This window comes from Rhagoletis zephyria, unplaced genomic scaffold, assembly GCF_001687245.7.
Source record: "Rhagoletis zephyria isolate East Lansing unplaced genomic scaffold, Rhagoletis_zephyria_1.1 Rzeph_scaffold_00208, whole genome shotgun sequence".
NCBI classification, from domain to species: Eukaryota; Metazoa; Arthropoda; class Insecta; order Diptera; family Tephritidae; genus Rhagoletis; species Rhagoletis zephyria.
Window position 1 is genome coordinate 176218 of NW_016157292.1, and position 16790 is coordinate 193007.

At 35.5% G+C, this 16790-nt stretch overlaps 1 protein-coding gene across 12 annotated transcripts in view; it reads right to left on the reverse strand.

Moving 5' to 3' along the window:
• Meltrin (disintegrin and metalloproteinase domain-containing protein meltrin) overlaps window positions 1–16790 on the reverse strand; it is a 194333-nt gene that overhangs the window by 3312 nt on the left and 174231 nt on the right. For 11 of the 12 annotated variants that reach the window (XM_017609279.1, XM_017609277.1, XM_017609272.1 and 8 more), the window contains 7 exons: window positions 14435–14623; window positions 14104–14252; window positions 9105–9270; window positions 8862–9035; window positions 6404–6602; window positions 5172–6332; window positions 4220–5090 (listed from right to left, as the gene is read on the reverse strand). In XM_017609279.1, coding sequence (XP_017464768.1) covers window positions 4220–5090; window positions 5172–6332; window positions 6404–6602; window positions 8862–9035; window positions 9105–9270; window positions 14104–14252; window positions 14435–14623 — 2909 coding nt within the window. The remainder of the gene's footprint in view (window positions 1–4219; window positions 5091–5171; window positions 6333–6403; window positions 6603–8861; window positions 9036–9104; window positions 9271–14103; window positions 14253–14434; window positions 14624–16790) is intronic. The other variant, XM_017609280.1, reaches the window with a different exon arrangement.

Genomic DNA, 16790 nt, shown 5'->3' on the forward strand with positions numbered 1-16790 from the left:
TCAAACGTAGAGAACGAAAATTACGCTTGAACATTAGCCGACACCACATCCCATTTGACTTGCACAAAAACATCTAAGAAACATGCAATCTAATGCCGAGTTCCCACTAGGCATTGAAATGAAAAATAATTTCTTTCGAAATAAACACAATTTGTTTGCCATTTAATGCCTAGTGGAAATTCGCCATAGGAAATTGTTTAGTATATGCATGTGTATGTACAAACATGTGTACATATGTATGCATTAATTTTTAATACATATTTTATTTATTAGTTTGAAACAAAAATCAGAATGTTAAATATGAAAAAAGCACCAATGATAATAACATTTTGATATAAATTTTTATTTAAAGCTACAGACATACAGACAAACATAACAAATGTGCTTTTTAAGACTAGGACAGATTTCACAAAAGAAAAATTGTAATTGTATATATGCATATAGAAAAGGTTATATGTAAGTATTAAGATAGTATTACATGCCTTACAAATCAAAATATATTCATATAAACCTGTTAAAAAAAAATATATTTTAAAGAGAGCTTTAAAACCCCTGTTTTTAAATAAGCAGTATCAAGTAGGGATTTTTAATAAGACCTTCTCTTTTGAAGCTATGTATATTAGAAGATAATCCTGTAGCCCTGCAATTCGATGACAGACGAAAAGATGTGTTTCCAAAGAAAAGTAAACAAATCGTAGTGGGCGTTTGGGAGCGTTAACACCAATTTCAGTTCAGGGGCAACGATTAGAAACTGTAAATCTTTGATAATGTCCCATGAATGTCGTTTTATCTTCTGTATAATAAAACCGTCTAAAACTTACTATCGCGTAATAAAAGTAGTTTTCTTATAGTAAAATTGGAAGTAATTTTTGAATATTTCAAAGTGCATGAGCTGATTATAAATATTTATTTAAGAAAGCTATATGTAGCTATAAAATCAGGTTGTTTTTTACATGGGAAAAATTGGCGAGAGCTTCAACAAAACAAATTGCCAAAAATCAGCTATTTCAAGCTTGAACTGTGTTACTAAAATTTAATGGGCTAAAATTTTATGTTATTTTTTCTTATTTTTATACCCGATCGCTCTTGTGCACAAGGGTATATTAACTTTGTTCACATAACGGTTGTTTGTAACAGCCAAAACGAATCGAGATAGATATAAGCAAATGTTTACATAAATGCTCAAAATGAATAGAGTTCGATTAAGCCATGCCTGTCTGTTCGTCCGTCCGTGTACAGGATAACTCGAGCAAAAATTGAGATATCTCAACGAAATTCGGTATGTAGGTTTCCCTTTTTCCGATGTAGATTGATAATGAAAATTGGCGAAATCGGTCCATAACCACGCTTACTTCCCATATAGCGATGTTTTCGAAAAATGCAAAAACTATGATATTAATGTGGAGTAGAATTGTGATAAAAAATGTTATTATGAAATTTTTGCAAAATGGTCGTGAACCCGCCCACTTACGATCAAATGATGTATCTCCCTTCCAATCCTTACTAAACTCGGTACGAGCATTTCCTAGGACCTAGCTAAGAAATATGTCGAAAATCTTTGAAATCGGCCGATAACCACGCCCACCTCCCATACAACGGTAATTTACGGAAACACGAAAACTGCGATAAATCAGTAACTGCTGAAGCTAATTGACTCAAAATCTATAATTAGAATAACCACATAGCAAAAAATTGGATTATTATACATTTTTGGATAATGGGCGTGGCGCCGCCCACTTATGACCACAAATATGTACCTCGGTAACCCATTCATCAATTTCTACCAAACTCGGTGCACTCAATAAGCTTCGTACAAGAAAGAAATTCGTTGAAAATTATTCAAATCGGACTAAATTTACACCCGCTTCCTCTATAATGGTAAATTTGAGACATCCGATAGTCTTTAAGGTATTGGGCGTTGCACCGCCCACTTTATGAATACAAGGTGTGTCTCGGTAACCACTTTATAGATTTCTACCAAACTTGGTTCAATTCTTTCATTAAGTCTAATTCAGCATATAATCGAAAAAGTTTGAAATCGGGGAGCGGGGGGTTATCATGCAAACGTAGTTAAAGAAAGTTGAAACGACGATATTTGATACCTGCGTCTGAATGAAATGTAATGAATTTAAATGCTTTAAAAAAGTTTAAGTTAAAAAATGCTGCAGACACAAAAATTTCGTTCTTCGTCTTCGGGTTTTCAAACGCGGCTCGCAATTTGTAGTTTCTTCATGGACATTTGGCTAACGCTGCTGAGGGGTTGCCAGGTTTAACCGTTCACATGAAACTATTGCAGGGTTTACCTAGCCCCACATATTTAATTATTTATAAAAAGTAACATGATGGTCAATTTCTTTTGGAGACTGCATAGAATCATCTATCGCTGCCATTTGCAAATTGGGATCATTCAAAACTGGGTCAAAAAGACACCTTCTGATAAGAGTCATTGGGTTAAAAGCTTCTGTAAATGTTTTTTTTTTGAATATTTCTCAATACCTAGGTCTCCTTAGGTAAGAATTGTGTTTGAATTTTATTGGAATTTGACTATCAACGTTTTGGCACAAATTGGGTAAAACGACTGTTCCTCTGAGTTGGAAAAAGCTGACCCTTCATGTACTTCCAATGCACAAGATACTGGGTATAGGATCATTTTTCTTATACAAAGTTTGGCAGCATTGGATTTTTAGTTCAGCTTCATATCTCTCAATACTGCTTCATCAAGGTAGAGTTATTTCGAAAACGTATGTATTGGACACATTTTGATGACTTTATTTATTAATGAAACACCACCGATATTTTTTCTGTGCCCAATTCGCCATTAAAATGTTGGGCATTCAAAGTGAAATGAAAATGCGACATAGCAAACATTTAGTAGCAGTTCTAGATATGTCAAAGAAAACCTTTAAATGTATCGCTTTCAATATTGGTATGGAGGTTTATGTGTGAGACAATTAACTGAATAATAAAAACGCAAAAAAATAGCTATGGTGAACGGTGGTGACGATGAAATGTCGTTCCCACGACAGTCGGGTCTACGTAACCGGAACGATCCAGATTTATATTTGGCCAAGGACTGTCACTCCAACAACACTCCATAAAAACTCTTTGGGGAATTTGTATGCTGCTATAACAACAACAACAACAACAACATGAAATGTAAAACTTATTTGAAGAATTGCATTTGGAATTGATTTTCAGAACAAAGAACATATTAAATACGCACTAATTTCAACTTGGTGTACTGTCTACATACACATGCATGATTTATTAAAACAAAAAAAACAACACATGCATGCTATTCGAACCAAATATTGTTACATTCATATCGAGCCCTAACCGCCAAAATAACGTAAGCGACATTTTTTTTCAAAATTTTATTTTTGATGCAGAAATATTCCTAGAGCATCTAGATGTATTTCTGCATCAAAAATAAAATTTTGAAAATATTGTCGCTTACGTTATTTTGGCGGTTAGGGCTCGATATTATAGTCACATTCTAATATTTTCGAGTTTAAAATATATATGTATATACTTAAGTAATAATATTTATAATTCAAGCTATATAAGCTAAAATAAATTAATAAAATTATTTAAACTCCAAAAGAAGGCAGTTTCGTTCAAAGCAGAGTAAAGAAAATCTCCTATTTCAATGAAACAAAAAATAACCAAACTTCGGCCTCTGAGAACCAGAGTATTATGCAAAATTAAGACTTGAGGTTTTCAGATGCCGAACATTATTATTATTTTTATTGCAGCCGAAGCCTACAAGTACACTTAGCAAAAGTGTCTGTCATGCGAAGAGAAGAGTCACACATGCAGTTAAAGCAAATGCAGCTAAGGGCAATTGAATTGAAAATCAGCAACAGCAGCCAACACTTTTACTTAGTCTGTCTTTTTTTATTTAGCCGCATGCAGTCCTTATCAAGGCTTAAGGCTTCAATTGACAAAGTAGACACGTTTTTAAGATGTCAATAAGTCTCGCGTTTTTAAGAGAAAACCCAAGAACAAAAAAACCGCTTATATAAAAAATCAGTTAATACCTTTTGCCTCGATAAAGAATACATGCACATTCGTATAAGGTTTTATGTATGTGTACATGTGTATGAAATCAAATAGCTTTTACTTGCTATTCTTTAGTTTGCTATCATCGCCAGCAGTTAAGTTACTACTACTTTGGTTCATAGTATTTTTCTTGTGGCTACCCAAAACATAGACACACCTAGCAGGATCACTGGCTATGTACTGTGCGCCATCGCACAGTGCATTTGGATTTGTGGTGGATTGTAAGCGTATATCGGTGATTTCTAGTTTACGCCGCAATGTATTATTCTGACTGTTGTCCTGTGAGCTAGTGTCGCCCGAAAGCAGCTGCTCGCTTGCTTTTGATTTCAGTGTTGTTGGGGTTTTTGGCGCTTTGAGTTTGCGTTTAAGTGTAGTTGTTGGTGTTGTTGAATAATCATTGCCTTCGGCGGCAAATGGTATGGTTGGTATTTTTGTTGGTGTTGCTGCTGACTTTTTCTTGCTTAAACTATTTTGTGTGAACTTATTTTTAATTTCCGCCACCGAAATAATTTTGCTATTGGGGACCAAGCTGTTAAAATCTTCATTAGTTTTACTTTTGCATAAAAACAAATTGTTATGTATACGCGCTAAATTGTTAGTGGAGGCACTTTGGCTGATTAGCGTTTGACTGTTGGATTTGATTGTATTGGTGCTAGTGTACGCATGCGCTTGTGTGCTTGTATTGAGTGTATTGGAACGTTTGAGTTGACCACGCTTAGCACAGGACTCTAATGGTGTGCGTTTTAAGTGTTTAATTGCGCTCGCAGGCAATGCACAAGATGCAGTTGAAGAAGAAGATAAGTTAGAAGAAGTGTTGGAAGAATGGGAGGAAGTAGTTGTATTGCTAGTGGTAGTGCTAAAGGAGCACACCGACTTGTGCGGCGTGGATACATACATATTCTCGGCCAGCTTGCCGCCAAGGAAGAAGCGTCGATTGCGAATGTAGTATGTGAGCCAGAGTAGGAGCATCATAAACGGTATCACGCCAAAGAAGAAGATATACATGAAGTTCTGGAAGACTTGATGACCTGTACGGGAGTTGAAGAAAATGTAGTGTTAACAATTGTATACTTGAAAATGGTTCAAACACTAAAAATGCGAGTACTTACTGGTAGGCGAAGTTGCAGGTCCACTGTTAATGGAGCCACCCGGTCCTGGCAGGCGACAAGTTGCGCCCGTGTAGCCCACATGGCAATGGCAATTGCCAAGGCTGTTGCATACACCGTTACTATTGCAATTCTCAGGACACTGCTTACCCAGCCCCGTGGCACGTACTCGCTCTATCGTCAGGCACTTTTGGTCCACACACATTTTGCCTTCCCCACACTTAGCACCATTTGGCGAAAGCCCTGGATCAGTACTTTGCAGCCCCAAATCAACGAGCGCAGTGCGGCATGGCACAATATTGCCTTCGTGATTGATGAACGAGTGCGACAGCACTGCTGCAGACTCCATTCCAAATTCTAACCGCTCATTCAAATGCCGACAGTGCAGCATGCCACATGCCACGTGTTCCTTTTCGCAGGGTATGAAAGTATTGTTGATGCGATCGTAGCCACAATTACCGCCACGTTTTCCCTCCGTGTTTTTCCCGTAGCAGTGTTCTGAACTCTCGCCAGTCGGTCCCCACAGTATGCGACATTGTTGCGTGTGCGAACGACAGTTGCCTTGGAAGCAGTACGCCTGCCCGCCATCACAATCTTCTGTATCACGTTTGAACACATCTGCTGGGCAGTACTCCGACTCGCCTGTACAGTATTCCGGCAAATCACATTCGTTCTCTGCCACACGACACGCTTGGCCGGCCGCTTTGGGTCGACACGTACTCAAATCACAGCATTCACCGGTGGCGCATGACGCGTTCGTGTGCAGCATGCAAGTGTGCGGGTCGCAGCAGGTATTCTCGCAGTAGTTGGGCAGCCCACAATCGCATTGCTCGCCCGGCTCCACGAAACCATTGCCACATTGCGGTGACTCGAATAGCTTGGTGGGTTTGTTACGCAGGCAATAGTTCATGCCGCGCGAGAAGGCAATATTTAGCTGGTCAATGCTGCAACTGCTCCAGTGCACTGGCACCACAGAGGTAGACGAAGCGGACATTATACATTTTTCATCTTGGCACTTGCAGTCGGACGAATCGTGCTCCATGCCAAAGTTGTGGCCCATTTCGTGGGCCATTGTAGTAGCGACAACGGCAACAATTTGGCTGTGCTCATTGGAAACGCCACCAGAGTATTCGTGCGTACAAATTGGACCCTTCAGTGCTTTGCCTGGATGGGGGAAAAGAGTTTATTAAAATTTCTTGACACCGAATTAAATTCTAAATGCAAATGCTAATTACCAACAACGCCACCGCTAAATTGCTCCTTAGTCAGCAGCTGTGCATTATCGTTCGGATGGTCCAGCACCAGTTTTGTGCTACGATAGTTGAGAAAGTTGCGCAGCGTTAAATCACCATCGCTGGAGAATTCGATTTCATTGTACTCATTCCAGATGACCACACCCACGAGTGCAACGAAGATATTCAGAGGAACATACAACTAAGGGGAAGAAATAAATAAAAGTATTACAATTTTATTAATGTATATTAAACATAATTATGTATACTATGTACATATGTATATGCTAAAATATATTAAATAATTGCTATAGCTAAATTATTTGGTTATAGGTAACCAATCATGTGTTGAGAGAAATATATTTAGCTGACCTTTTCCTATGTGTACTTAATTTTCTTTAATATACATACATGTGTATATGTATATATACATAATTCTCAAACTTAATTTCTATTTTATTTTCCATCTGAGCTATTGATTTATTTAAAAACAAAACTTTGGAGGAATTTCCTTAGACTTGAAATTATCTCGAAAGCCTATCAAGGTATTGAGGAATCACCGCAATAATGAACACAGGTGGTAAATGCTTTCTCTTCCTCAGGACCTCAACTGTAACCCAACGTTAGTATTTACACTTGCAATCAAACCCCAAGAGAATTTTCCTATTTTTTAAAGATATTTATTATTTTTTCATTTTTTGTGACCCTAGTTGATATTAACCCACTAGTTGAACTTCTTTTCCCAAACCATATCAAAGGGAGCCATTTTGTCAAGAGTTAGTGAGTTAAAAGATTCTAAGAAACAGATTGGTGCTTAATTCTGTAATACATTGTATGTATGGTCTACTACGGCAATTGTCTATGCATTATCAAAAAGAATTCAAAGCCACGAAAACAATTTTCTATAAAATTGAGCTGTTAGATGGCGTTGTAATTGAGATGTATGAAAAGTCTGTGCCTATATGAAGTCGTATTTAGAGTAGTCTATAAATTCAGCGACCCGCAGTACTGAAAAATATCGAAAATAAGGAGACCCAAATTCTTTATTTTGAAATCGGTTAATATTTAACCGTGCCGCCGGGCGTTTGAAGTTATCAATATACGCAGGCCCGGCAAACTTCGTCACGCCCAAAATTATTATTATTTTTTGATTGAAACATTTTGGTCCAACATTTTAATTAACAATTCACATTCCAGTGGAACATTTATTTTGGTTATTTAATCCTGGTGCCTCCGAGTGAAGCTTTAACGCAAAGTAATATTGGCAAATCGCATCCATTGGGCCAATTTGAACACACGGGAGCTCACATTACTCAGTGGTCCAATACGTCGATGTAATCGGACATTCACGACACTTTTTCTCACTTGACGATGTTTAGTAATAACTCGAATCCAGAGCCACGTGGTGGGTAAATTTTTTCGCAGAAATATTTTTCTTTACGATACCAATACATATGTATTTCGAATATAAGCCAAATCGGATCATAAATAGGATTTTTAGTAATAGCTAGATTCCAGCGCCACCTGGTGGCTCAAATTGCGAATCTAAACTATCCAGAGACCCACCTAAATACACACAAAAAATTTCATAAAAATCGGGAGTAGGAGTTCACTCACATGTACAGAAGAACTATATATATGTAAATACAATGATAGCTTAAAGTCTCAGTACGTCTGGTACAAATTTTTTTTCATGAGTATGCTATTGATTTCGTATATCTCGATGCCAAGTTCCAGTACTCTACCATGAACACTTCCAGAGAAATGCAGTATGAAAAATTCGGTTTGTATGAGAGGTGCCACGCCCCCTTTACACATCGACTTTTTTTTAGCCTTTAACAATCATTGGAAAGTATGCAGTAGGAGTCCAAAATTAAAAAAAAAAATCGGTACAACCGTTTGCGAGATCACCTCTTATAAAAAAAGGAACTTTTCTTTATGTAATTATTAAAGATAATAAGTATAGATAAATAGCCAATACCCGCATGCTTTGCGGGGCCTTAAAACACCTTACCAACTATAAAAAAAACATCAATTCTATTCTATGTATATTTATAGCATGTGTACCGAATTTCTAGCAAATCGGACCATAAATCACGTTTTTCGAATAGATCGGTGTCCCTTGTCATTCTATCAGAAAAAAAGTATATATACATATATTAGTCCAAGCAATAAGCCAAGTTTCAAGGAAATCGGAACATAAATAAGTATTTTTACAATATATCGGTATCTTGTCCCCCTATCAGAAAAAAGGATCCTATGTGATAATCTGGGCAAAAAGCTACCTGCATGTCAAATTTCAAGCAAATCTGGCCATGAGTACGATTTTTTCCAATAGATCGGTCTCTGGTCCACTTACCGGAAAAAGGACCCTATATGCGAACCTAGACAGAAAGCTAAAACTAGAAATGTCACTCAGATTGTATTGCATGTTTTCATTCCTTACGTTCTTCTAACTTACCGCATTGATGATGTTGGCTAAATCCTTACAGTGCTGATGCACTTTTCTCGGACTCTCCCCAAATGACTTATAGACCTTATTATCAACCACAATAACTAATTCCACATAGGAAGAATGTTTGTCGGCATTATAGGGACCGCGAATTACATCGTTATTTTCATACGACCTTTTATACTGCAATTAAAAGAATGAACGAGGTAAAAAAAATCCTAAAAACTCTTCATCTACAAATTATACACTTACCCGCAAAATTCGATTGAACTCCGAACCATCAAGGTGCGTTGGTACTTGCGGTAGGTCATCGTCCTTTTGTAGCAAGTTCTCAGACTTCAAATGTTGTAAGTGTTTATGGTGGTCGGTGGCACTGTTATAGCCACAGGTCGAATTTTTATCCAACAAATCAGAGTGCCTGCGAAATTTCAATGAGCATTATAATTATTATGCAACTGTTTTTTTTTTAATTATTTCTTTTATAAAAATTTTAAAGTTGCTTATATATGTATATGGATGTACTTAAGCATACCCACAAATTAGTATGTACGAGTATGTGTAAATTGGCAAATCCATTTCGGAATAATTTTATTCCTAAACGGAAATACGAACGGAAGTAAAAAAAGAGAAATTCCGTCATGGTGTACTTCATATGCAAACACGTGAAAGTTTGTTCTGAGACCAGCTGAAAGACCAGCAGGTATGACAGTTTATGCTAAGCGGCAGCCGCGAAAGTGGCTAAAAAGCGCCGGCTTGTTTACATATAGCTACATATGTGTTGACCAAATATTGACATAAAACGTAGCCGCACGCAGAGCTTAACTTGCCTGTTAGGCAGCCAATCAAGTTTATGGTTGGCGAATTCAAAATAGACAGGCAGGCGCAGATATTGCTGGTGGAGGACGCATGGCTAAAAAGTGATGGAACTTAACGGAACAAAAACAAAAACGTTTTTGAGCTATACGGAAAACAGAATCGAAGTATGTATGTTTGTAATTATACTTAATATGACTTAAAGAAATATATGTAGGAAAAAATATTTAAAATTAAAATATAAATCATTTTATTAACCATTGAAGTAGATACTTTTTGTTATAGAATTGCAGAAATACTGGTTGTGGAATTTCTTATGGGATGTGTGTCGTCAACATTTGGGGTTTATACGTTTGAAGAAATGGACCCGACGGGTATCGCCGGAGTTGAAACATTTTAGAGAATTTTAAATCTAAAACAGAGTTGGAGTGGTGAATAGAATCTTTAAATAGCCGATCGCAGAGGCCGAATTCGGAATTTAATGAAGAGAGTCAACTCCCTTTGAGGAAAGTGCTTTTCAGGCTGAAATCAGTGCAATGAGAATTTTCGGTTTTTTTTTGTAGAATCCATAAAAATTAAGATTTTTTTGAGACTTTATCTTCGACGGCCGGCCCAGGAGAGTGGTTAAAGGCTAGATTCCTGATCAGATCAACCCCCAACAAAAATTTATGTAAGCGGTACCCCATCGACCACCATTTTTAAACCTCCGTGTGTAATTCTTCCATGAAAAAGCTTCGCATAAAAATACATACATTACATACATTGGTCGTTTTAAAGTGGCATGAATTACAGGACCATCCCTTTGTGTGTTAACTTCAAGAACCCTATTGCGAATTGGAGATTAAATTTATTTTTTCGAAATGTAGGGTCTAGTAAAATCTTCTTTCTCTAGCGCATTAGACTGGATCTCCGTGGTCAGCGGGCGAATTGTTAATTAGAGCAGCCTCTCTCACCTAAGGGTGCATTCAGACAGAAAGTCGAGCGGCGCTGAGCAAAGCAAGCGAAGCTGCTGGTGTTCATACTGAACGAAGCGAAGCGGAGCTTTTCGCATGGAATCGGCTGCAAAAATAATACAAAACTTACCCTCAAAATCAAAAATAGCTTTGTTTTCAGCCCCAAAACTCTTATGAAAAAGATTGCTGTGTGAACACTTTCATGTAGATACAGCAATTTGAAGACTTCACTCAGCTCGGAACAGCCTCGCTCGGCTCGGCTCTGCTTTCTGTGTGAACGCACCCTAACCCATGTTTGATTTGTGAGATAAAAATTTTTAGTTTTTATTTGATAACGCACATCCTCTTGTTCATTTTATTGCAATTCAGACCATTGTGTCAGTTACGGGATATTCGAGCATATGAGTACTTATACATCTCACTTAAATATTACATGGTGTCAAGCTGCTAATCAAAGTGCTAGAATCAAACGGAGCTCGCAGAATGCCGACTGTACTGCAGCGTACTTAACATTGAATACAAAGCCCTATCTAAGATACTACTTATAAGAAAGACGGCAGTCGTTTTGCTCTGAGTAAGATCTGAGAACTGGCCAGCTTTCCACAGTGCTTCAAATCGCCAATTTCGAGTCCGCCTTTGACAGCACGAGATCTATGCAAAATTAATGCGATTATTTACATTGACTTTGAATAAAACTTATAACTCCAAGCCGTTCTAGACCAAACAAGATTTTAGGCAGGACTCGCTTCGAGCACTCCGATTTCACTGTAATTTGTTATCTGCAGTATTTTTGCTTAGAAATCAAGAAATATAACTGCTACTACACTACATTGCTATCGAACGAATTTGATATATGTTATCTGATTTTAATGAAAATCGGTTATAATGTATCTTAGTTTTAACCAGAAAAACTTAAATTTCAAAGATGGTAAAAATCGGCCCAGTGACACGCCCATCAGCCATAAAGAATCATTTATAAGGCAAAGGTACTAAATACATGGTAATTTTGAGTATGATTTTTGCCACAGCTTATAAGGGGATCTGCCAATGCGAAGCGTCCAGTCAATGAAAGATAAATAGTACACGCAACTGGAACTTGTTGCAATAATTTACCCAAAGCTTAATGAACCTTGTAGTATCATGAACCTTGTAGTAATCATATTTATAAATGTTCTCAACTGTGAAACCCCTGTAAACTATTGAAAACAAGTCAAACAAAAATCGATCATTCAATTACGAGTGTTGAATCCGTGAAATGCCTGGTCAAAGTTGTGCGTAAAAAACTAAGATCGTGTTAGTAGAAATGTCTAGAGTCCAGCCAACCACTTAGTTGGATTTTTCGAGACATTTCGAAACATGAACTTTATGCCATTTATGCCACTCTCAGACCACTGTGCGCCACTAGGAAGTTTTCATTTCAAAAATAATTGTTTTCGAAGCGAAGAAAATGCCAAACTGTAACTTACCAAATCGGGGATGCTCTATCTTTTGGTGGTTATCTGAGGATAAAAATATTTATGTATCTTTTGTTTGAAACTTTTTTCTCGGAACTGGTAAAAACATATATTTCCTATTTAAAAAAAATGTATTTCTGGTCAGCATAATAAAATTAAATTATGTATGTCTAATTTAAAAAAATGGATTTCTGGTGAGCTTAACCCGATTCCAGTCGAAACCGGTAAAACCGGTAATACCACCAAAAGATAGAGCATCCCTGATTATATAGGTCATATTTTTGCGTTATTTAATAAATAAAATATTCCTCCATTTTAGAGGGGTGGACTGGTGGTCTAGGACGCCTTGTAACATAATAACTGAAAATTTGTCTCCCGAACAACTCCAACTCCAATTGAGAGAAAAATGCTCTGACAGTGATTTGCTAATAAAGGTGCTATTTTTGGGGTTTGGCCTAATTTAGATACAAAAAATGTTTTTAATAAAAGTTAGTCCAATTATTTTGGATCCCTTTCTGAAAGTATGATATAAAAGGTGAGTAATGCACTTGTTTAAAATTTCCATTATAAGAAATGCTTGATTTCGTAAACCAAAGCCAGAAAGTGTATGTGCGTGTCACAAACACATTTACCTCTCACGTATGAACCGTAAACTTTTTTCTGTTCTAAATCAATGTCAAGTTCATCGCTACCAAAAAGATACACATCTGTGGACATTTGACAAAACAACTGAAGTCCATCTTTCACGGACAAAGAAAATAGCATATTTCGGCAAAGCTCTTTTTACCGTCAGAGCAATGATTTTTATTTAAATGAAAACATGCAGTCGTTGCAAACAGACACATTTTTAGTGGTTGTGAATGGCGACAAAATAATTTAACATTTCTTTCGAATTGCAACATTTTTCTCTTTGACGGCAAAATATGTTTTGTCGACATATGCTATTTTGCATGTCCGTGAAAGACAGACTTAAGTTGTTTTGTCAAATATCCACAGATATGTATGTATGTCAATATATCTGCGGCTGCATTGAGCCCAAATTTTCGTACATATGTGAAACATTATGTACTATGTACATATGTATGTACATTAGAGTGGTCCAAAATAAAAAGTCGGAATTTTAATGCCGCCACCCCCTAGGATTGTTCTGAACCGAATATACCCCTATTTTTTTATTTTGAAATCAAAAAATATTTAGGGAGTGCTCACAGCGCTCAGAGTTTTCCATGTATTTTATATGGGGAAAAAACAAATTTTCCTAAAATTGGTATAAAATTCTTGAAAATCAATATTTTTCAATCGTAAAACCGTGGTGCTCTTCAGGAGACTTCAAATATTAATATTCAATTGTTTATTCAACCATTTTTTATGATTAAAGATTTTTTATTGGTCGTCCCATTGCATTTTCTAGGACCTGTAAAATATAGCTACCATGAAAAAATTGTTAAAGGAACGATTGGGTATTATTACTGGGAATCTCCTGAAGATAAGCAAAGTTTTCCGATCGAAAAGTATTGATTTTCAAGAATTCTACACTATTTCTACGAAAAGTTGTTTTTTCCACATATAAAATACATTGAAAACTGTGAGCGCGTTGAGCACACCCTAAGGGTCTGATTATGCATACTTCTCATAACTTCGCACAACTTCGCATAAACTTCAAACTGTAATTTCGTATGTACTTTGTATGTATTTCATTACCTAGAAATTAGCAGAACTTTTAAAAACTTAGCGATCTGTTGAGTTTAGATTTTGCTTCACATTTTCTTAAGTTACACTTTTAGTGCACTGGTACAAATGGTTGTGCGAAGTTATGCGAAGTATGCATAATCAGACCCTAATTTTTTTTTATTTCAAAAAAAAGGCGAATATTTTTTTTTTGTATAGAACGATCCTAGGGGCTGGCGGCATTAAAAATGCGACCTTATTTTTTTTACATACGTTTTTGGACCACTTTAAAGTACATACATAGATATGTATGTACGTGTGCATAAAAAGCTATGACAATCAACAGCAAATAAATATACTCACCGAAATAAAAAATGTTCATCCTGCAAGCGTCCATCACTACCAGAGTGTATAAAATATGTATCGGTGCCATCGAATATGACACCATTTACACCACCACCATTACACGTCGATATGGCAGCATTTGAATGTGGTTTGCCGCGTATAGTGCCCTGCAATTTAAAAAAATATATATATCGAGGTTAGATGAAATATTAGAAAAAATATTAGAAGCGACAGGTTCGGCGCAGCTTTGATAGGCTACAATATTTGCTTAAAATCGTGTATGTGTGTTTTACAAAACCAATTAGGACAGTAGGACTCACATGGGCGAAATAGGCTGCCTACAACTCACCTGGTAATGGCACAATTCCATTTCAGTCTTTGTGAAATTTTTTATAACACGCCCCGTTGGCGAATTCGAATTTTGATAGCGAAGAAAATGCTCTGTTGGCAGCAAATCATCGTTGCGATGCAGGTCAATGTGAACGCGTTGACCTTCATGTTGATACGTGAGTGTTATGTGCGGAACATGTTGGCCTTGCTATAGATGGAATGAAAAAAAACAGGACAAATATGAAATGCTATGCCTGGAATAATTTAAATTATTTTATAGTGAAGGAAGAGCATTTAGTTAATTTCTTCATATCTATACATAAGAATAATAAAATTGTAACGGAGCGATGTCTGCACATTATTGATATTAAAAAAAGTTAATATTTAACAATTTTTAGAATTTTTGACTGTCTTTTTGTCGGTATGTTTGTACTCGAAACTAGTGCATGAAATTAAATTCAGTTTGGACCGATGTATTGCCTGAACTCTAACTTAAAATATAGAAAGAAAAAAGTTAGAAAGTTGCCACCTGTTTGAAAATTGCAGTTTATGTAAATTGATAAGATAAACTAAATATTGTCAAAAGAAAGAGGTTTAAGAAGGCAGAAGGCTGTTTGAAAGATTTATTTTATTTTAACTAATAAAATAACTTAAATATTGCAATATGGGTATCAAACTAAAGAGGGCTAGGAAAGTTTACCACCGAAAACATTTTTGTGGCAACCCCCATTTGAAAAATCTTATTTACTTAAATTGATAAAAAAAATTTCGGGATCCCGGCCTTTTTTAAGTCCCGAATATCGATTTAAATCCCGGGATTGCTGGAAACAATTTTTTTGTTAGCCAATTAAATTTTTATCACAAGGGCAAAACAAGAATTTTTTGCAACCCTTAATGCTATAATTTCTTTAATATCGCATTTCCATCAAAAGAAGGAATAATTTTGCTTCGCTCAAAATGGAATAGGTGATGCACTTATATATTTATTTTTTACAAATGTGTTAACTTTTTTATTATTACTTAAATATACATACATGCATATAAATTTTATATAGTTACATAGGCAGTTACTGCTGTACCAAATACAGTCACTTACAACAATATTTTGCATTGATTTTTTTTGCTATATTCAAAATATTTTTCATGGTATTTTTTTGTTAATAAAAAAATATATATAGCTCGTTTTACAACAAAAATCATGTAAATCAAAATTTCACACTTTAGAGAAAGTTGGTTGAAGTTCACCAAATTATCATAAAAATATCAAACTTTTTAATCATAATTTTTACAAAAAATTCTATTATGCAGTTTAATANAATTAAAAAAAATATATAGCTCATTTTACAACAAAAATCATGTAAATCAAAATTTCACACTTTAGAGAAAGTTGGTTTAAGTTCACCAAATTATCATAAAAATATCAAACTTTTTAATCATAATTTTTACAAAAAATTCTATTATGCAGTTTAATAGCAGATTCAATTTAATACAATAAAGTGCAATTTTAAAGTTGCTAAAAACTCCCTTGATTTTTGATTTTTTTTTACTGACGATGTTAGCATTTTCTTCCTTATAACGAATTTTTTTGTGGCAAAAAAAATATAAAATTTTAACGGGATGTTTTAGCAACTTTAAAATTTCACATACATATATATTTTTTTAAATTAAAAAAAAAAATACCATGAAAAATATTCTGAATATTGCAAAAAAAACCTATGCAAAATATTTCTGTGCATTCTATGCATTTGTACTTGTAGTGCAAAAACTATGTTATAAATTAATGAGGATATGTACATACATAGATACATACATATATGTTTGTCAAATTCAATGTTTGTTTTTTTGTGATTGAAAATACTGATTTATCGCCTTAATAAATACATATGTAAATGAATTACAATAAATTGTACTTTTTTTTGTTATATAAATCTGATTTAAAATACTATAATAGGATGATCACAGATGTGTTGGTGTTGCACTTTTGCCTGAATTTAGGGACAATCCCGGGATCCCGGGATTGTATTTTCAGATCCCGAAAATCCCGGGATCGACAAAACCCCGAAAATTGACATCCCTAGTATGTAGTCAGTCTTCTAAAGTATCCAAAAAGTCGCAAACAATGTATATTAAATCGCATTCAAGCCTGCAGTACTTGTCACGAACTATTTTTGAAGCGGGTTGCCTATTTGAAAAACTCATTCAGTTAAATTGATAATTAATTTCTAAATACCTTCAAAAATATATTAAATAACAGCCACATTTATAAAAAATAAAGAACGCATCATAAATCAATTTTTTTAAATCTCGCTTCAAGCCTCTTAAATATATTTTATTTTTTATGAAGGAGGCCATAATGAGGGAGGGAGTAACAACGC